General features: G+C 44.7%; 1 protein-coding gene across 1 annotated transcript in view; it reads left to right on the top strand.

Moving 5' to 3' along the window:
- Positions 1-10,874: 10,874 nt before the first annotated feature.
- SLCO3A1 (solute carrier organic anion transporter family, member 3A1) overlaps positions 10,875-21,153 on the top strand; it is a gene marked incomplete at its 5' end in the record, with an annotated part of 111,012 nt that continues 100,733 nt past the window's right edge. The window contains one exon of the mRNA XM_009876581.1: positions 10,875-11,340. Within this exon, the coding sequence (XP_009874883.1) occupies positions 10,875-11,340 (466 nt within the window). The remainder of the gene's footprint in view (positions 11,341-21,153) is intronic.

The raw sequence follows: 21,153 nt of genomic DNA, 5'->3' as shown, positions 1-21,153 counted from the left end.
TAGTGATGGATTTTAAAAGAGCCTGAGGGTATTATTTTTCAAAGATGCTTTCTGAGCCATACTCTCATGGACAAGAGTGACTTACTTTAAGTGTCTCTTTGAAAATGGGACTCTTGTTCCAAAGCCACTAGAGTGCTTTTGAAAAATCTCCTTCCCTCTTATTGACTGCAGTGGACTGCTTCAGTGGTGCCTAGCTTCACTCAAAGCAGGCCAAATTTAGAGTCTAAATGTTATGTGCCTGGCTAATAAACTGTATTGTAATTAGTACCTTGGGGAGGCAGGAACCAGGGAGAAGCTGAGTATGAAGAGAATTAACTTTATGTAGAAGCTATCTGCAAAGGATGAGTGAGGAACTGTGGAAGCACATGAGAACACGGGATTTGAAATGGCTGCAGAGAATATGGGCAGTGGGAAGAAAATGGGCGTGGAGCTGTGAGGAAAACGTTAATAGGCTTGGGTTAAAGAAAACAACCTGCGTAGCATGAAGAATTATCCTTGCAGCGGTCCAACCCTCTCAGTTAATGTAACCTGCAGGCAGGCTAATGTAGGTGCCAATTTTCCAGCTTTGCCCATGCAAACTGGCCTGGATTTATCCCTGTTCTCTGTCACAAGTCCACTAGAGTCAACTTGCAGTTTGAGAAACCCATGCTCTGGGATTGTGTGGGTCACTTTGCTGAGATATCGGGGGCTTTATCTTGCCTGGTTTCATGCATATGGCTTTCATCTCCCTTTGCTTGCTGGGTATCTTCCAAGGGAGCTTAGCATGGCTTTGAACCAGGCACGTGGAGGTGGCAATACTGCAGTCACATGTGCGGCTCTTGTCCTGGCTGGTCTGTCATGCACCTGCAAGAGCAGAGTTAGGAGAAACCAGAGTTGGGAAAGTACAAAGGAGAAAAGAGATAACACTGATGTTGGATGCGCTACAACCACTTGCTGAGTGAATCTCTCTGGCTTAGCATGGAGCACTGAGTGCAAAACCATTCTGGCTCTGCAGTACCTGAGTTCTGCACTCCTCCCAAAATTCGGCATGCCCCTGCTGCAGGAGCAGTTTTCCTCCGTGGGAACCTCTCTTACATTGTGCTTTTGCTCATGTCAGACTCTGGTAGGTAAATGGAAGAGGTGGTGACTTCTGTTTGCCTTGCATGTGCTCGTTGAATATTTGCAGCGTCTGGTGATTCTACAGTGAGGGGACCCCAGCCGCTTCTGTTCACTGACTGTCTCTGACATGAGTTATTGTTAATCCTTCAGACACAGGGCTGAAATTCAGCCATCTGTGTGTACAGCCTCAGCAGATGCATTTGTTTATTGGCTTTTTGATAGCTCACTTCCTAGTGAATTCCAAGGAATAGAGATCGTATCATCTGGTGAGGCACCTCATTGTCTGTATCTCAATTTTCCATGGATCATGTTGAGACAAGTAAGATTATGACAGGTCTGCAGGTTCTAGCTAGATTAACTTTTTTATTCTCTATATATAGTTTTAAAATACACTTGTAAATCATCTTCTGTTCAGGAGGAAAGGGGCTTGCTGCTTTTGAGAAGTGGCAAAATGGGGAGATGATATGATGGTACAGGATATAAAGTTTCATGGCTCGTGTTGCACTCAGGACTGGCAAACTTAAACCTGCAAATGTCACAAGTGTGTCCTTTGTGACTGCCATCCTCCATTCTTCACGCAGGAAATGTTCAGATAATAACCAGCTTCTTAGATGGCAATAGGTCTTAGATGGGAATAGGATGACCTTCAAGCCTTGACTTGTCTGTTCACACCACGTACCCCTTGCACGCACCTCCCGACCTGCGCTGTTCTTCAGTGGGAAGCTTGGCAGCAGCCGGCACACAGCTCCCATTTGTACCCTTGGCTCTGCACAGAGACAACGTGGAAGGAGAAGTGAGTTGTTTGGGAACAGCTCTGTAGGAGGGTGTTACTTAGCAAATAAGCAGGATGACACGGACAGCTCTTGTGTGGGCTGCAGGGTGTGAGATGGGGATAAGCAAGCAGCTCACGTGGCTTTGGGACGAGCTCGGGGTGTTGCTAGTTAGATGCTAGTGAGACCCTAATTCCACCTGCAGATGCTTGTAGTAATTTCGTCTTTCTTTAATGAGTTGTTACGGAGTGCTGCAAATCGGCAACACGATGTGGCCGTTTTGTTGGTTCCTTTTTAATGGCTTCCTTCCTCCCAAGGCTTACTAAATTAAAGCGTTTTGTGTACTGGCAGATGAGAAATGCCTCTAACTTCTCCCTAAGCTGAGTTCTCATTTGCTGTAGCCAGACATCCTTGCTGCTGGGTAGGGAGTGGAGAACCAGAGATCAGCAGAGCCAGAGCAGATGAGGAGAAAAGTAGTAGGACTTGTCAGAAAACCTCTCTTGGTATATAGCCTTTATATAATCACCGTTGTCCTCCAACCGTGAAAACTGAATTCAGCTTCCATCAAAGCTTTTATTAAAGCTGCTTCAGACTGTTCTGCCTCTGTCACTTCTGCCCTGGTTCATGCCCAGCAGCTGGGAATGCTTCTGCAGCCAGCTCTGCGCGCCTCTCCTCTTGATCTGCACTGTGGCATAACTCTGACGCAACCCCCAGCCCCGAATTCAGCTCTTGATCATAAATTAAGATAACATGAAGCTCATTGCGTGACAGGTTTTCTTGTCAAGCTTGCATTATGGTTTCTGCTGTGGTAAGTAGCCCTGTGTATAGTAGAAAGCCTTTCTCTGCCCGCAGAAAAATGTTGCCATAGGAAGTATTTTATTAGAAAAACAAGCAAACTTGTGTTGATTTGGGCAGATGGAGAAGTGAGGGTGTTGCAGTGTGACAGCTTAGGATCCTGCCTCTCCAGTACTTTGATAGTACATAGGAAGGGGCTTTTTACTGTTAAGAGTCTTCCAGAGACATCAGTTTCATCTCCTTTTTTCCACTGGAAGTGAACCCAGGGCAGTGGTGCCCTGTTTGCAGAGACCTGGACCATGTATGAATCTTGTTGCCAGTCCTGTATATGGCCAAGAGTGCCTCTGATGCTGTAGGAGCCTACGTTGGGGTTATATACAATTTAAATTCCTCTTCCTCTGGTTTTTACACCTACTTGCTGGCCACAGGAAAAAAAGATCCACCTCTGAACGTGCCAGAGATGCTCTGGCTGTTTTCCCTTGGCTGTTTTCTTTGACAGAGGTGAGTGGCTGCCCCTGTTCATGACCCCCTGCTGCTGCATGCTTATCCCACGTAGAATTCTTCATCCTTTGGGTCTGAAATATGCCAGCAGCGCTGTTCTGTGCTACGGCTTTTAAAGCACACAAAAATGCCGTTACAGGGTTGAGATTTGTGCTTCTTTGCATGTTTATGATGCATTATTTTGCTGCCAGTGGGAAATGCCATAACTTTTAAAAATAAATAGGGATTCAAATATCCACTGGCTTCATTCTGTGTGTGCTACTAAAGAGCAGTGTAGGCTACAAATGGATTCTGGCACTGGATGTATTTTATGTAGATACCTTGTCAGAGACTAAAATATCACCTGCCCTTGCACAGTGAGGTGAATCTTGAACAGCAGGCTTGGAAGCAGAACGCTTGTGTGGCCACTTAGTCTGTAGCTGTAATAGCTCTGTAGGTTGGGACTTCAAAAGGGTAAAAAAAATGGAGATCTCAGCAGAGGTGCACATCTGCTTCAGAGCAACAGAAAAAGCTGTTCAGGTTTTGTGAGGACATTTGACGTGGCCTGGTGCTCCGTACCTGGGTCTATTCTGGGCTGTCAGTGACTCACGTTAACTTTCCAGGATGGATGTGAGGGGGTAGTTGCTAATAACATCCCTGACGATCTTTTTTTGTTTGCACCTCTCTAACTGGGGCACTGCTCCTTCTCTTCCTCCGGGGAGGCAGGGAAAGGGGTCAGTCCGTTGCGTGCCGTGCAGGATCCTTAGGAAGCAGAAGGGGAAGATGCCGACAGCCCAGTGCTCCTTGGTGCAACGATTGCCTGGATTAGAAGTTAGGTTTTTATGTTGCGTGTTTGATCAGTATGGATCGCGGTTTCACTGGAGTAGTGGAAAATATGCTCGTTTAACTTCAAGGAGCATGTGACGTTTTTCTCTTTCAAGCTATTTTGAAAAAAATTATGGTTTTGCACTGGTGTATCAACTCCTGACCAAACAGGATATCTTCTGTGGGTGCTGTTTGCAATGTGCAACAGGATAGAGCACTGCCGTGAGCGTTTGTGGTGAAGCAAGGGTTACCCAGATACGCTTGCTTTGGGCCCGGTGGTGGTGGTGACACAGGATGCTGCGACTACTGAAATGTGGGGAGAAGATGCACAGTGGGGTACAAGAGATGACAGAAAAGCTTTTTTTGTGGTGCCAGAGAGGACGGGTTGCCAAAAATACATGTCCTGCCTCGAGCAGGAGTGCAGTTTCTCTTGCTGCACAGTGCAACACCCTTTCTATGGAGGCCCCTGCAAATCTTGACCTTGAATGTGTGCTTGGTTTAGACCGTGTCAGTAATCTCAGAGCTGGTCGTTAGAATATAAAATGAATTTTTCACACCAGTGAGGCCTAGATCCGAGCTGCAAACTCCTCATGGCGCCAGTACAGTAACTTGCAGATTTTCCAGTGCTGCCCTAGAAACAGCATAGGCACATGCAGCAACAGCCAAGCTAATAACACCCTATTTCTCAGCAGTGGTTCAGCTGCGGCGTCTATTATCCCTGTCATGTGAATGCAAATTTCTATGCAGAGATGATTTCCAGACCTTGAGCAGAGCCAGCTTGGGTGTGTTCGTGTTTGCACCATTTTTTGCTTTCCCTTATGTTCGCCAGCACTGGTGTCTGTATCTGCGGTGAGAACATCTTTTTAAGTTTCCACTGACTTTATTGGACTGGGAATGGTGTTGAAATAAACTATCAGCAGCCTGAGATGGGAGGTCCCAATGCCCTGCTGTTCCAGTGGGATGGGGAGCACCAAGGAATGCTGATGCCTGGGGCTGGGCCGATGGTATTGACCTTATTGTCCTCCTCCCAGCCATGGGATAGGGAAGAAGTGGTCAAAATGCCAAGGGAATTGTCTGCCTTTAAAAAAAAGAAGAAAAAAATTGGCCTCAACCACAAGTGATCGTCTCAGCACTGGAACTGCGGAGAAGAAAACATCAGAGCAGAGGATCAGCATCGTTCCCTTGGGCTGTGCTGTCAGCTGGGAGGGCGGGTGGGTGGCAAGGGGGACTGAGCCCATGGGTGCCAGCTCTACAGGGACAAGAGTTTGCCTCCAGCTATGGGATGCCCTTTGCCCTCTCCCATGTGGCTGCTGGAAGAGAGCATGAGATGACATTTGAAGAAGAGGGTGGAGGCATGTGGAAGCAGCGGCTTTGTTTCTGGGATGGTCACTCCAGCTCTTCGAGGAATCTTGTGTTTCCTGGCTCTGTCATGGAGACTGTGGGAGCCATTCGCATTTGTTTTCCTTTGGAAGCATAGTTGCCAGGCAATTATTTTACACCCTGTAGCACTGCAGACTTGTCTCTTCAAGTCCGATCTCTTACTGCATAACTGAGAAAATGTATTTTACATTTTAAAAAAGCCTTTTTAAAAGACCCTTCAGGCATAAAGTCAATGTGTTTTCTATATATAACCCTGTATTATTAATACAATGAACTTATCTGTAGACTCTGTGGGTGAATATGACTTGATCACAGGAGATATGAACAATATGATATTCGTTTTCAATGCACTGTGTCTCTGACTCCATAATGGTGCCCCTAGCCTGCAATTCATCCCTCAGTGATAAAGTGGGGCAACAGTGTGGAGCAGGTTTGTGGATTGTATTTTTGCTGAGCGTTAATATAAAATAAACAGCTTATAGGGAGAACAAATTTACCTTGGTTCAGAAATGCCAAGATCTATAGATTTGGGACAGACAGGAATGATGAATGTGAGTGTGTATTATTGAAATAAGTCCAGAATGGTATGGCAGAAAGCTTCCCTGGATTTAGTTACCTGGGTTGCAACACAAGTTGCTTTGGCTGGAAAATTTTAAGGTGGTGATTGATTGCTTTTCTTTTTTGTTGATGTAGGTCATCTATCACTGTGTGCATTACATGAGATCATTTTCCTTTTTCAATCATTAAAGAGTGTTTTAGGGCAGATTTAGGAGGCCCTTTTAGCCCAGGCCCTTTTGAGGTTAGTCTTCAAAATCATCCGAGATAAACACATGTGTGCAGACTTCTATGGCTCTGGAAGAAGAGGAGATAGAGCAAGGTATAAATTTTAATTACTTCTTGATGTTGTGTGTTCCATGGTGTGTTACAGAAAGGAAGGAGGCCGGGTTACATGATCTTTCCAGATCCCAAGCCTGCTTGCTGTGTGAGCAAGGTGTGCAGATGCCCAACGTGATGTAGTTTACGGTGGCCCAGTTGACTGATCTGGTGTAGACTTAGGCTGGAGGAGCACGAACTTGTGGAGTAAAGCCACAGTATGATCCTGTTGACTTCCCACAGCTAAATCTTAGTGGAGCTGCTCCTAAAAACTGGGTGGGAGATGCCTGCACAGGCACATAGCCATGTGAACCTGTAGTTTCAATGCTGTTCCCAACGTCATGGGAGCTGGCATTTGCTACGTTTACAATGTTGTATCTACCTCTGTCCTCTCATGCCTTCTCAGGACTTGTCGGGTCCAGTAGGTGCTTTCACACCGCTGACTTCTTGGGGTCAAACTGCATGTCTCTCATATGTCTTGTCTGCATGAATTTTACTGGATACTGTAATAGTTTCCTGGTAACTGTTTTCCTCCTAGGTTATAACCCTTTTTTAACTGAATAACCTCTTAATCTATTCTTTCCAGCCCTGGAAAAACAGCTGTGTACATTTACAGGAGCCAGGAAATTGCAGCTTCACAGCTAAGAGCGTGGGCTCCCGGTGTTTCCTGCAGCATTTTAGCAGGAATTTGTCCATCCAAAGCTGCTGCACCACTCCATTCCCCGTTTCCCAACATCCACATGGGCTGTGCTCTCAAATGCTCAACCTGGTCTCAGCACGCAGGGGCTCTTTATAATCCTTGCAGCCTTTTTGCCTGACGTCAGTATTTTACAGGGACCTGTCATGTCTTTTGCAACTTCTTATGTAACTCTCAATAAAGAGAGTTCATGTCTAGGAGTGGCGATGGCTTATCTGCTGGGGAGCAGGCTTGTGAAAGGAAATATGGGCAGCGGCACAGTGCTCATTTTGTCTAAGATACAAGGGCACTGGGAGCATCCTGTGGTCAAACTGCAAGTAGTCAGGTTACACCTTGTAGGCAGAAAGCCCCATGAGGAGGGTGGGAGAAGGACTGTAGCCACAGGGAGACGTTTGTTTTGAATAAACGCAGGTAACATCTCTGCTATGCTAATGCTGATTTTGTAGTCGGCCTGCGTATTTAAGGTCACAGTCAATGTCAAGGCAAAAATTTGGGCTGTCTGGGCTGCAGCCATCCTGGATGTAATGCAGTTGTGTTCCTGGTGTTCTCTGGTTAAAAGTCTGCATGTTGACAGTTTATTCTCCAGTCCTGTTTTTATTTTGGGATTTATTTTTCCCCCTCTTGCCCTATGGCTGTCAGTGTTTCGGACACTGCTCTGCTGATGCTGGTCACAGCACTTTGTACTTGAATGCTGCTTTCCTCTGGATGCTCAGGGCTGATGTGATAGTTTTGTTCTTTCACTGTGTTCCCCTCCCCGCCCCCGTGCACTCTTGATAAAGGCGGCGCTGGTACCACTGGGTGACAGTGCTGCAGCCAGAAGGAGCAAGCTGGGAAACTCAGTGTGGTCCAGCCAGATGAATAAGGAGAACTCCTGCCAGCTTTTATCAGGAAGGTTGGAGCTTTGTGTCATCCTCCTCCTCCTCCTCCTCCTTTTGTTTGTCTCTTCACCAAAGCAAAGCAAGAACCTAGTAGGAGATGGTGAGACTTTGTTTCTCTATTGTGACTGGCTTAGCTTTTGTTAAAAGGAAAAGCACCAGTGCAGTCCCACTGAAATAAGAGAAAAATGAGAATTGGGACTTCTGGATTTAGTTCCAAGTTTTGTCAACAATTTACTGTCCCTATCACTGTGAATTGCACTTAAAAATGGTGTAGTTTTTATCTGAAATCTGTCCAAAATCTGACCCTTGTAAGGTGTGGCACTCAAGTGCTTCTAAATACCATCTTGCTTTCTAGCTGCTTTTATATACATATTGTAAAAGCCTAAAATTTGGCAGCCAGGTCAAAATGTGGGAGAGACTTCCAAAGCTGCTTAATACCAATTGGCCTTTGGAAATCACTTCTGGCTTTCAATCTTCCAGCCTAAATTATTCCATCACAAATTAATTGTTTACTGTACTTTTCCCATTAATATTTGGCTCTCTATGCCTCAGTTTACACAGCTGTAATGAGCAATTATGAGTTTTCTATCTAGGTACAGCTCAGAAACAAGCACCATAGAAATGATTTTGCATGCTCAGAGTTATATATTCATCTTGCAGAGATTTCCCATTCTGCTTAAATTGGCGTTCATGGTGCCTCAACTATAGCTGCGTTTCTCTGAGGATTTGCTGGAGGTGGTAGCATGAAGGAGGGCTCTCATAGCAGGGACTTTGCTTTGCAGAGAGTTTGTTGGTGTTGAAATCCTTCACCAGCCCCATTAGATCCCACCTTGCAATAAAACCAGCCCCGTGAGTGCCTGGTGAGGCTGCCTGGGGCGATGAGAAGCTGTCCATATCCTTCCATCTTGGTGTGCCTTGCTTTGAAAATACCAGTGTGGTCTTTTCTAGATGTGTTGGTCCCCATGTGCTCATCTCTGCCGTCCTGGCTCCCATGGAGGGTTGGGAACAGTGATGTTGGTGTTAGACATATGCTCAAGCCCTGCTCACTGAGCAGTGTGGCCGAGGTCACTGGAGCAGGGACAGGCCATGCTGTGCCCTCACACAAGAGGACTTTGCTTCTCCTGGCGACTCACAGAGCTGTTCCATCCCAACAGGTACCTGCACCTGGCGTCTCAGGTGGAGTGGCAACCTCCTCTCCAACACTCATGTATTGGCTTTGGCCATAGGGTTTGATTTTGAGGGATGAGTGGTTTGGGGTTTTTTTTTTGCATTGCTTAGTTCTTGGCTCTTTAGTGGGGGAGGATTACAGTGATAGTATAAAATTATGATTATCCGTATGAAATGAAATCTGAATTTTCAGAAATCATTAAAACAGTCCAGTTTTGAAGATCTGATTGACATACTTAGCAGGGTCAGGTTTGGGAGCTTTTGCTTATGCAAAGCAGCAGAAGTGGGTTGTTTCCTTTTTTCCATTTTGTTGCTGATGGGGCTGTCTTTGTTCAACTGTGCCCTGGCGTACCCTAGCAGAGCCTAACTGCCCCCGGAGAAGAGCTGCTGTCAGAATACTTTAAAGTCGGTCAGACTGGCTCCTGCTTCGTGAGGTTTATCAGCAAAGATTTTCAGTGCCTCCAGTGGGAGGCTATTTTTATTCTATCCAGGGGCTACCTTCTGCTCTTTATCACTTTTTTGGGTTTTTTTGAATAGAGAAACCTGCCTGTTTTAGGACAACCTTAAATATCTTCATCTTTTGCAATCTGGAAAACGAAGTAATCTTTTACCCAAGGTAAAAGGTTTAGGAATTCCTGTAACATGTTCAAGATTTCTTTTGTTGTTTTTTTTTTTTTCTGTGTAAGGAGGACACTGCTATAGACATAAGAATGCACCGAATTTTCTCCCTTGACCAGGGATAAAAGTGAGGTGTCTAATGCTTCATCCTCATGCTCTGATCAGTGCTGACTGGTGCAGAAAATCCACATTGTGTTTCATTGTACCATGTAATCAAGATGGAAGAGCTCTCGAGATGATTTAGTTCCTTTTCCTGCCCTATGGTAAGGTCAGTCATACCTGTGTCTTTCATGACAGATGCTGGTCTATGTTCTTCCAAAGACCTCTGCAGCCTCTCCAGGTTGCATATTTTACTGCTTCACAATCCTTAACAGTAAAAGTCTAGTTTCTCTCCACCTTGTATTTAATGTGAAACATCTCAGCTGCAGTTTAAGCCTGTCACTTCTTGTCCTGCCCATTTTGAATACAAAGAACAGGTCGTTTCTTTCCACAGCAATGTTAAATATTTGAAGACTATTCATGGGCTTTGCTCTTCTTCGTGTTAAATAACCACTGTTTGCCAAATCTTTCCTTCTTCATGGTGGATTTACATCTTTGTAAACCTTAATTGGCCCGTCTTCTCAAAAATATTCTGTAAGTGACAATCCCAGTCATTAACTAATCCACAAACAGTTTAAACCCTTTGATCAGCATTTTATTTCTATACTTTAACCGAAGCTTTCTATACTCACCAGATTGCCTATTTGTGCATCACTGTCTCTGACTGACTTGATGGCCTTGTGCTGGTGTGCAAGCCAAGTGTCTGCAAGGTCTTCTACTGCTTGCCAACGGCGATTCATTCCAAAAGAAAGACTGAGTGCCCAGCACAACGTGAGGCTTGGTGTGGTTTGTGCCTTGGATCTGTGGGACAGTGTTTGCAATGCGAAGGCTGCATATTCAGATAGAAAGGGAGCCCAAAGAGAGGCTAATTAATCATGGAGTCATGGGTCTCTGCAGGCACCCAAAATACATAGTGATGTACGCAGGAATTTGGAAATGAACATGTGCTCAGACAGGTGGTAGGCTGTGAAATCTCACTTGGTATTAGGACCTTCCGATGTGGTTGTATTTGAATAGTCGGATCATGCTTGGAGGTCAACTGCTACTATCCTCTGACCTGGATGTCCTTGATGTGTTATGGTTTTGGCTCCAACAGAAAGTCAAGGAAACTTCTGCTTTAGCAGGACATATGGGGAAGACAGAAGGCAGGTTGTATTCCCTTTCAGTAATTTTCTCTGAATTTCTCTGTTGTAGGTGAGTGTTTTAACCACCTTGGAGCGGCGATTCAACCTTCAGAGTGCGGATGTGGGCGTCATTGCCAGCAGCTTTGAGATTGGCAACTTGGCCCTCATCCTCTTCGTGAGCTACTTTGGAGCCCGAGGACACCGGCCGCGCTTGATAGGATGCGGAGGCATAGTCATGGCCTTGGGTGCCCTCCTTTCCGCGTTGCCTGAATTTCTGACCCACCAGTATGAATATGAATCGGGAGAAATACGCTGGGGGGCTGAAGGGAGGGATGTGTGCGCTGCCAACGGGTCCACCAGTGATGAGGGACCAGACCCGGACCTTATCTGCAGGAATAGGACTGCTACCAACATGATGTACTTGCTGCTCATTGGAGCGCAGGTCCTCCTGGGCATTGGTGCTACCCCTGTCCAGCCCCTGGGAGTTTCCTACATTGATGACCACGTGAGGCGAAAAGATTCCTCCCTGTACATAGGTAAGGTGCTCTCAACTTCATACTGAAGGCTCTTCTTGCGAGTTGGCATCCTGCTCTTGTTTTCTGTTTGATGCCCGTGGAAGGGAAGCCTTTTGAGGCCTCTTCTCCATGTGCTTCTATGCTTGTGAAGGTAACTTGGCATGGGTCTCTACACCAAGCACTTGCAAACAGGAAGGAAACACAGTGATATTTGCTTATATTGTAGCAATGGTAAAGGCTGGCAGCCATGTGATTGTTACTGGATGATTAGGAAGATGCTCACTTCCATTATTTTTCCCAGATTGCTTTAAATTCTGATTTTGGTGGCTTATGGTGGAGTTTTAGCTGAAGAATTTCCAAGTTGCATATGTGATAATCTTTTTTTTGTTGTTTGTTTTTCCCTAGTCCCCTTCCTGTTCCAAAGCATTTGTCTGTGTCTGAGTGATCGCTGCAGTATTAAGGAGACTGAGAGGTGATGTGTCCTGTCACTGCCACCATCACATTTTAGCAAAGTGCCTGTTATGGGGTAGGTGCTGTGACCCAGCATGCTGTGGCAGGACCCCAGATAATGTGATCTCTGTAATGGAATGGGACGTGGAAGCTGGTGAGGTGTGTTTTGAGATACGGTGAGCCTGAAGTAAAACTTGTAATTCTGGTGATCGTGTTGCAAAACTCTTCCAGTTGGCTAGGATTTGAAGTTTGGCTTCAGTTACGCAATGAAACATCTCTGTTATTGGGGTAAAGCCCTCATGGTTTCAGCAGTAGCCCCCTCTCCAGCAGATTTAAAGGGGATGTCGTGGGTGAAGTTGTTCTCTGAAAAAACTTACAGTTTGGCTCATTCTTCTTTCTGCAGGACTTGTCATTAGATAAATGACTCCAATGCAATAAATTAATGAAGTGTGTGCTGCCATTAATGTGATCCTTCTGCACTTGTCAGTAGAGTTTCTAGAAACAAAAACTCTGTGCTTGTCCCATCATCCCTGTCTTCACGTGACTTTCAGCTGAATGGATGATCCCATCACTATTTGGTTTTATGGGGTGTTTTGTATTTTTTTTTCCAACGATGCTTTTATTGTGTTCCCAAGCATAACTGAACACAGCTAGGGGTCTGACCATAGGCAGCAAAGCTAAACAGTCCCGCTGGCTTTCCAAATGGTGTTTTCGGTGCCCTGGGACAGTGCAGAGGCCTCTTGGAAAGACTAACTATATAGCAGGCTGTGGCATTTCTGGATGTATTGCTACTTAAGTGAAGAGATTCTTCTGTGTAATTGAAGTGTGTCTGTGTTTTCCTGTAACATGGCATAAAAACCATAGTATTTCAGCGTTTACCTTTGTCCTTGGGTCATTATTCACTTTCATTTGGTTCTGTAAGTGCTTCTGAGGGATCCACTGGATAAAGCAGAGTGCTATATAAAATACAAGATACTGTACAACCCGAAGGTGAATAATGAAACTAAATTCACTGGAGCAACTTTGCCAACACCATAAATGATGAGCTGGAATTAAGAGTGATTCTAAGATTATCTATTACAAATAAGTGTGTAGAGAAGCAGCAACTTCTTCCAGCCTGTTTCTTGGGCATTTTTTTAAGCAATGCTTCATGTCTGAGAAAAGGATTGAGGAGGGTGCATGAGAGGAGGATTAGGAAGAATGATTATTTTTGTTCCTGAGACACATTCATCTCGTATGCTAAAATAACTTCTTTAAAGTTGGCAGTTCAACTGTAGCTGGGAAAATACTGCCAGAAAATCATTTCTGCTTACTATATGCTGCTTCATTATTTTTCCTTCAGACATAGACTTCTCATCATGTTCTTTTCTACATGTAGAGTTTAAAAAAACCTCTGCAAGTGGATTTTCAGATATAGGATGATTAATTCCTACATCAACCTGCAGTCAATTTGGCTAGTAAAAAATAAAAGCTAACAGGAAAAAATTACTGGAAAAAATCTATTCTGTGAATGAATATAAATGGGGAAGAAGCTGGTGGAAATGTATGTGTCTTCTCATGCTCGTGAATACTTGAGAGGAGGTCAAATTCCTCAGTTTAAAACGTCATTGTAGAGTTACTTGCTCAGATTTGTCTTTGACTGATTATTTTTGTTGATGTCATCAATGCAATTTTCAGTGGCCTTAGCAGAAAGCTGGCTGAGCAGCTTACCCACTTCATTCTTCTGTTTCATGGAGGAAATAACTGCAGCTTGTATACTGTCACTGCGCTATATTTATACCAGTTTGCTTTCTCATAATAGCACGCTCACTCGGTAGGGGCTACAGTGCGTGCGACCGGATAAAATGGTTTTGGGTGAGTTCCCTCAGTTTAAATTAGGAACAAATCTGGCATAGGTCGTTCTCTCAGGATAGAAGCTAATTAATAACAGTGGTGATAGTCTGGCCGAACTTTGTCGTAGCTGGCTGAGCTGAGAAATGATCAGATGGACCAGTCTAAGCTGTCTTGAGTATCGCTGTCGTTGAGCACATATATGCTGTATTTGAGCTATAATGTAGCTGGGGGGGAAGAAGCAGTTTCTCACCTGACAGCTAAGTACTAGTAATTGTTCACCTGCCGCAATCAAAACCCTCTTGTGTCCCAAGGCAGTGAATTAGCTAGAAATAACTCTGTGCACAGAGAGGTTTTCTTCCTTCTTTCTGAGTCGTATGAGAGTTCAGTGGAATAACTTGGCATCTAATACAGTCTTCTTTCAGTGAAATGACAATACAGGAAGACTCCTCTTTTTTAAAACAAAACCAAGAACACCCCTCAACCTCCTTTTTCTTGTTATTAGTACTAATACATGTGTGCAGAAGAATGCGGATGTGATACCATATGGAATTCAGAGTGAAACTTTGGCTTTAACCACTAGCGCAAGTAATAGCATCTGTGGAATATAATATATTTCTGGCCATGAAGTCCATCAAACCAGGCTTGCTGTGGTGTCAGGCACACGGGAGATGGTGGGAAGTGCACCTCTGTTGTGCATCCTCTGAAGGCAGAGGTTACTCAGGCCTGTGCTCTGCCGAGAAGGTGGGGATTCATAGAGTTTTGAAATTAGAGAGACAGGGGTGAGATATTACAGGAAGATAACTCCGTGGCACGGGCTGCCGACATGTAATTTCATGTTTCTTGAGCTAATAGCATATTTTTTGATGCCTGCAATATGTGGCTACCAAACCCAAACTTGGTTGCTGCAGTAACCGGCCCAAGGAAGAAGGGCTGTGGTGTGGTAACCGAGGGCAGATCAAATCAAAAAGACACATGTGAAGCACACACCGAAGGATGGTAAGAAGAGAACACAATCGTGCTGTAGCAGAGTTAGAAAGATGGTGGGACCATGCCTCCTCCTCCTAATGACAGGAAATATGTTTTCTTTCCATTTCAGCATCTGGGCACCTGCTCAGCTCAGAGGTCACGGTGTTGGCAATAACGGCCCAAAAGATTGAAAAAAAAAAAAAGGAATTTTTCTTAGCTGTTTAAAGTTGGGAAAAATGTTCACTTTCGATGCTGGTTTGCTTGCTCCTCTCTGTTTGGGTCTGCTTTTGTATTTAAGATCAGAAGTCCCATCTAGAGGTTTCCAAACAAGCAGGTTAAATTTACCTGTGTATTTACTGGCATTTGGCATAAGTAACCCCTCTGAGTGGATGAATTCCTCACTCCTGCAGACAGTGCAGAGCTCGTTATTGCTGCAGCTTCATTAATGTCAAAGGATTCCCTTGATTTGTGGCATCGTTTAAAGGAGGAAGAGTATGTTGAAGACTACTTACTACACAGTTCCTTTCTCTACTTGCTAATGACTCACTTGACATTTCCCTCTTTAGTTCATTTTCTGCTAGATCTTGCTGAGTTCTGCTGAAATCAATGAAGACTTTGTCATTAGGAGGGGGATCAGAGGCGTTTACAGGGGTAAAAAACTTGATCTGACAGGGATTGCATGGATTTGCTGCTTCTCAGATGAGCAAGAGTTTGCAAGTGTTTTCTGGTCACTACCCACATTGCTCTCAGCAGTGATGTGCGTGTTCAGTTAGAGCAGTGATGTGGTAGATTAATGTTATTAGGAGTTTGCATACGTGCCTTCTGGGCTTGCTGCAGCATTTAACATCTGCTGATAAAAGTTGTTGCATATTGTATAGGACATGGTTACCTGTAGAGCAGGAGGAATAGCCTCTGGAAGCCAGTATGTGATCTGGGACAATTAAGGGCTGCATTATATCGAGGAAGTTGCTGTTATTGTCTCCTGTTGATAGGGGAAGTTTATATTGATGTCGGAGGGAGCACTGCCAGATCGTGTGGCTCATTCAGAAGAATTGCTGTGCCGATCTTTAATGTATCGGAGATTCTCTTTAAGTTTGCTGAAGCTATCTCAGTGTTCAACTTCATGGACACATATCCCCCACAATCTGGGCCTTTCAGACTTGCAAAAACTGCTTGACCCAGAAGGGGCAAGTCTTATGTCAAGGAGCAAGTGATGAGGAGTGATGAGTGGTGCAAGAGTGTGCCTGAGCATAGTATGCTCAGGGACCTAGAGCTCTTCTTGACCTGCTTTGTGGCAGGGTGGAGGAATGGAAGAATAGAAAACTCATTGCTGCTGGCTGTGTCTGTTTAGCTGCTTTCTTCTGCCTCATGTCCCAGGCTTTTGCTGGGACTTGTCTGTGCACATTTTGGTTTATCGTATGGTTGGTCCAGCTTTACCCTTGGTGTAGGAGGAGAGCTCAATGGTGTTTTCTGTCAGCATCTGCCCAGGTGGTACTAACCCAGCCAGGGGTTGGGACCCTGTGTTGTTACTGCTGACCTTGACCTTTGCAGCAGTGTTGAGTTATTTTGCATCGAATGCATGGAAGCACTTTTTATTTTGTGATGACAGTCACAGAGAAATGCTCACTCTTGCTTCTGGTACTTTCTTGCTTGCTTTAAGCACCAGCTGAAGATTTGCTGCAGTGAAAGACAAACGTGCCCTAGTTGGAATCTTGCTATCTCCAGGGATAAATTTGTCCATTTGAAAAATCACTTATGGTAGCTTACATCAGTCAAAATGACAGCAGCCATTGTGTTTTGGAGAAGCAGAGGCATTTTTTCGACTGACAAGAATTAAATCTGAGAGTTAGTATCTGTAGTGGCAAGTTAATAGCAAGTTATCAGCATAAGATGCTGAAATTATCAGTTTGAGTCAACGTTTTGTATGTGGTGATACAAAGAAGTAGTACTTGGATTTCTCTCAGGAAGATTGTGTTGGCAAGCTAAGCAGTTCTGTGAAAGTTGAAGCCATCTAACCACTGTGTATCTTGTATTGATGTACCCTAATATGTGTAATAAATACTAAAAAAAAATTAAAATAAAAAGGAAATAGGTTTCTGGTTTTTATAAACAAAATTGAACATGTGCTCAGTGCCATTAAAGAAAAAGCCCTAGAAATCAGAGAGTTGAAAACCTCAACCCTCTGCAGGATGTACCCCCATTGCCTAACCAGTGCTTTTGTATGTAACGTATTTTATATCAAGAACTGCAGAATGGGCAGTTGGTGACAGCACCATAATAGCAAATGTCTCTCTTTTTTTTTTTTAACCTTTCAGAATTCTGTTTCCTGGGGAATGCAGCACATAATTCTGAGAAATGTGACCATTTCGAAGCTGAAAGAGCAAATTTTGCAGGTGTTTGGCTGTCTGGCTGGAAACCTGTTCCCTTCTTTACATAGCTTGTTAGTTTTGTCCCTAACTGCTGAAAGGTCTCTTGCACGGAGGATGAATTCATTTTGCTCAGTCTTACCCTTTCCAAATTTCTCAACTTTCTTGAAGTTTTGTTTGAACCTACATTTCTAAACCTCAGCAAGTGGAATAATTGTTTGTTAATAGCACGCAGCTCATACTGCCCGCCTCTTGAAGCCCTCGATCAATGCATATTGATTGGAAGATCTTTAGGACCCGCTTGAGAAGTCTGTACAGCTCTAGCCATCCTGGCTGCTAATCCCTTTGACTCCTCACAGCCTTTCCCACTTGGCTGTACTCCTTCCTTGTATTCTCATTTGTGGTCTGCAGACAGCATGGGTACTTTATTCACATTAGCCCTTCTTGCTGCTCTGAGCTCACCCACTGCCAGCCTTGTGCTTTCCTTAACCCTTTTCCTTTCAAAGCCTGCTTCTACCAGATCTTTTATAATGTATCCTCAGTGACTCTCCTATCTGCTGTATTTCCTCTTTGTGCCTGCTCAGTACCCACCACCCGCTTGGTGAGTTTGTCCCCCTCCATGTGGGTACATGCACTTGTGAAGCGTGAGCGCTTGTTCCAAGAGAATTGCTTTTCCCCTTGCTGGTATGTGCAGTTTTATAGGTATGGAATATTTTTAGCCTAAAGACTTGACGGAATTTTGTAATGGTTTTGTTCAGTAAATGCATCCTCCTACGGGTGATTTGGAGAGCCGAGCCTTTCTGCCACAGTCTCCAAGGGCTTGAGAAAGACACGGTATTAACACTAAACTGAGTGCTGTGAGGCACTGTTCATTACTGAAAGGTGTCTTTGCATCAGATTCACTGGGTTGTCTTCCCCATGGACTAACTGTGATCAGATTAAATCGCATGGCTTCATGCGGATATACCGGTATTAACTATGTTGGCCTTAACCCACTGATCCATTGATAACCTGCAGCCTTTTATAATTATTCCCCTTTGGGGAGAGACCTGTGTTTTCATTTGCTTCGTGTCAGCGGGGCTGCCTTGGTTACACGTGTCCCCTTTTGCAGCGCTAGTGGTAACATCCTGGAAAATTAAGTGGAAACATAACTAAGGGTGTAGGGCGTATTAGAGCAGTAACAATAATCAATTAATGGGAATAACCTTCCCCACTGCAGGCAGGAAGATTTAGCTGTGAAAGGCGGTAGCTGACTGGATGTATTTATTCAATTAAATGTATATATGCACAGAGTCGTAACTGCTATGGGCTCCATTATTTTACAGCAATTGCTCTAGTTACCTTAACCTTCTGCTAATAGGTTTTTTTTTGTTATGAGCTGAGTAAATAAAGCTTGGGTCCAACACAAACGGCTTTGTGTGAGAGCATACTGAGGGTGGAAGCCGTTTCCATGTTACTCTGTGTACTCTGCTGCTGATTTTTGGCTTAATTGGGATTTGCTGATTCTGGTGTCTTGTAAAAATCGCTTCATTTTTTCAGCATATTGGTTTCTTTCTGTAGTGCATTTAAAACAGTCATCAGCTGGGAGAGCCTAGTGAGGCACATCATTCTTGGGGCAGCCTCATTAAAGCAGTGCCCTTGTCACTTAAATGGCAGATATACAGAGGATAGTATTTATTAGTCCTAAGGTTCATTAAAGTAATTAAATAGGATAGAAGGTACTGAGACGCCCATGTCAAGTGCTGAAAGCTGCATTGTACCCCCTTGATGGTGCAAGCAGGAGCGAGCTGCCTTGTGCTGTCAGTCTTGGCGCTTCTCCTGGGAATCCAACCGAGACTCCCAAACTCATTGCACAAAAAGACCTTCCAGATGTTTTGGTCCCAGTTTTCAGGCTGTGTTTGACATGTAACTTCTTAATGGTGGGACAAAGTGCAGGATTTGCCCCTTTGCCAGCATAAGTCAGGGCACTGGCCTCAAAGCAGTAGTGAAAGTCTTGTTGCCTGATACTGAGGCTTGTGTTGCCCTCTTCTACCGAAACAAAGAATTTGGTAGAAAATATATTTTAGGACTTGTCAGAAATTATTATTTCACTCCTCCTTGGCCAAGTGAGCAAGCGGCAGCATTCATGAATTTTGCTCTACCATTGTAACCTTGCAACAAAAAAGGGGCAATGACCTGAAGTTGGTTTGTTGTGGGGGTTTTTTCCCCTTTGGAGAGGTTGCTTTGGGTTTGAGCTGGGTGCTGTGCCTGCTGGCTCTCCTACCCTTTGAGTGCCAGGTAGGTGCTGTGTGAGTAACCTCCTGAAAGTGTTTGTGTTTTCAAAGTCCCACACAGTGCCATGGCACAAACATACGGGTCTGTTGACACACGGGCCCGGCAGCGCTCCGCTGCCAAAGCTGCTGGGAAATTGCATTTTTATCGTGACTACGTTGGTGGCTCGGTGCAGGTCACTCCCCAGAGCAGCAGCAGAGAGGGCAGAGCTCCTCTGGGGCTATGGCGAACAGAGCAGGAGGAGATTTTTCCAGAGACTGAGAGACATCAAGGAGTGATGGAGGATCAGGCCCTGGATGAGAATTTCCTCAAGGCTGTGTGTGACTGCCATGAGATGACCCACAGGTGCCTGACCAATGTGACAGGTGCAAGTGTATGAACCCAAGTAGTTAAAAGTTAATGGTGTCAGCACTGGAGGAAGAGCTGTGACATGAATCAAAGGTGTGAGATGGCCCAGTAGTACTGGTTTTGTGAGGCTGCTGTGGAGACACTGGTGCAGTGTTAGTAACTCCAGAGTCTGATTACCTCGAGGGACCAGCCAGGAGGAAAAAGTGCGGCCACAAATGGTGGGTACCTTGCAAAGCTAACGTAAAATTACTTGTTGTGTTTCTTGGTCACCTTATAAGTCATTGGAAGAGCCAATGGATTGGGAGCCCTTCGTGGGCTCGACGGAAGGCAGTTACATGCAGAGGCTCGGTGACACCTCTGATCTGGCAGCCTTGTCACCCAGGGCCTGCTGCTGGGATTTAACTGGTCAAAGATCTGCTTATTTATTTTGGAGCCATGTCCACAGCACTGGCGGGAAGGTCTGATGCTGTGCCAGTGCCAAGGTGTTTCCCCCTGACTAACCTGCCACCCCACAGCTGTCAGACTGCCACAGGGAAAACACCCAGTAAAGGACCTGTACTGAGCTTCAGATGAAATTGGCCACGAGCTGCATCTCAGAGCTCTGTCTGAAAAAGGTACCCAGCAAAAATGATCGTCTTTCACATGTTGGTTCACCTTCGGGGTAAACTTGAGGCTTTTTAACCTTTTTTTTTTTTTCTTCCTTGTGGGCAGTGCAGAGGCAACCTGCAGGGCTCTAGGAAGGGAAGAGGTTTTTGTCCCATGGGTAGCCCCCCCCCAGCCACTGCCAGGAACTTTCCCCTCGCCTTCAGAGAAACCCTTCTGGCTTTGCCTTCTTGAAATTTGGGGGTTGATCTCTAAATTGCTCCTTTGAACTTTGCTCTTCTTAAAGCATGTGGAAATTTTTGGGGGGTGTGGGTTTGGGGGTTTTTTTAGGGGGGGAGGTTCAGATTCCTTTTTGCCAAGGTACAGACGCTTCACTAACTGGGCTACTAATGAGGTATTTGGCTTTTCCTTAGAGGGAAGCCTGCTCTCACTTAAGTGCCCTTTTGATTTCATTAATAGGGATTTTAACTGGAGGTGGCTACCCAAATTTGGCCTTTTATTAACCAATTAACACATGAAGATTTAAATAGTTTCTCGGATGGACGTTAATAATGGGTCATGTTGCTCTTTGACTTAATACCTCAGATTATTTCACTGGAACTGAACAAAACTGCCTCTATCACAAGGTGCAGGACCTGGCCAAAGGCAGCAGATCAAAACAATAATGGAAATTCAAGAGTTCAAACAGGTAGAAGAGCAAGATGCCTCTTGTATCAATTCTTTCTTCTGTCTCCTTCTGCTTACCTCGGTATTTCCTTGTGGTTTTCTGTACATTCCTATCCTCAGTGTTGAACAAACCATTCCCACTGTAACTGTTTGTACAAGACAGTGATACTGCTTCTTAGAGTTGGAAAGAAATAATATTATGGGAGGAAAAAAAAAGACAACTGGGACAACTTTGCTGTATTAGTCATCACTGCAGAGACCAATTACCCTTGTGATGAAAGACCACCTGTATCTTGTTAGCCATCAGCTAACATGGTATGGATGTCCTAAT

This window comes from Apaloderma vittatum, unplaced genomic scaffold (assembly GCF_000703405.1).
Source record: "Apaloderma vittatum isolate BGI_N311 unplaced genomic scaffold, ASM70340v1 scaffold41419, whole genome shotgun sequence".
Taxonomy (NCBI): Eukaryota; Metazoa; Chordata; class Aves; order Trogoniformes; family Trogonidae; genus Apaloderma; species Apaloderma vittatum.
This window is presented reverse-complemented; position numbering and strand designations above follow the sequence as displayed.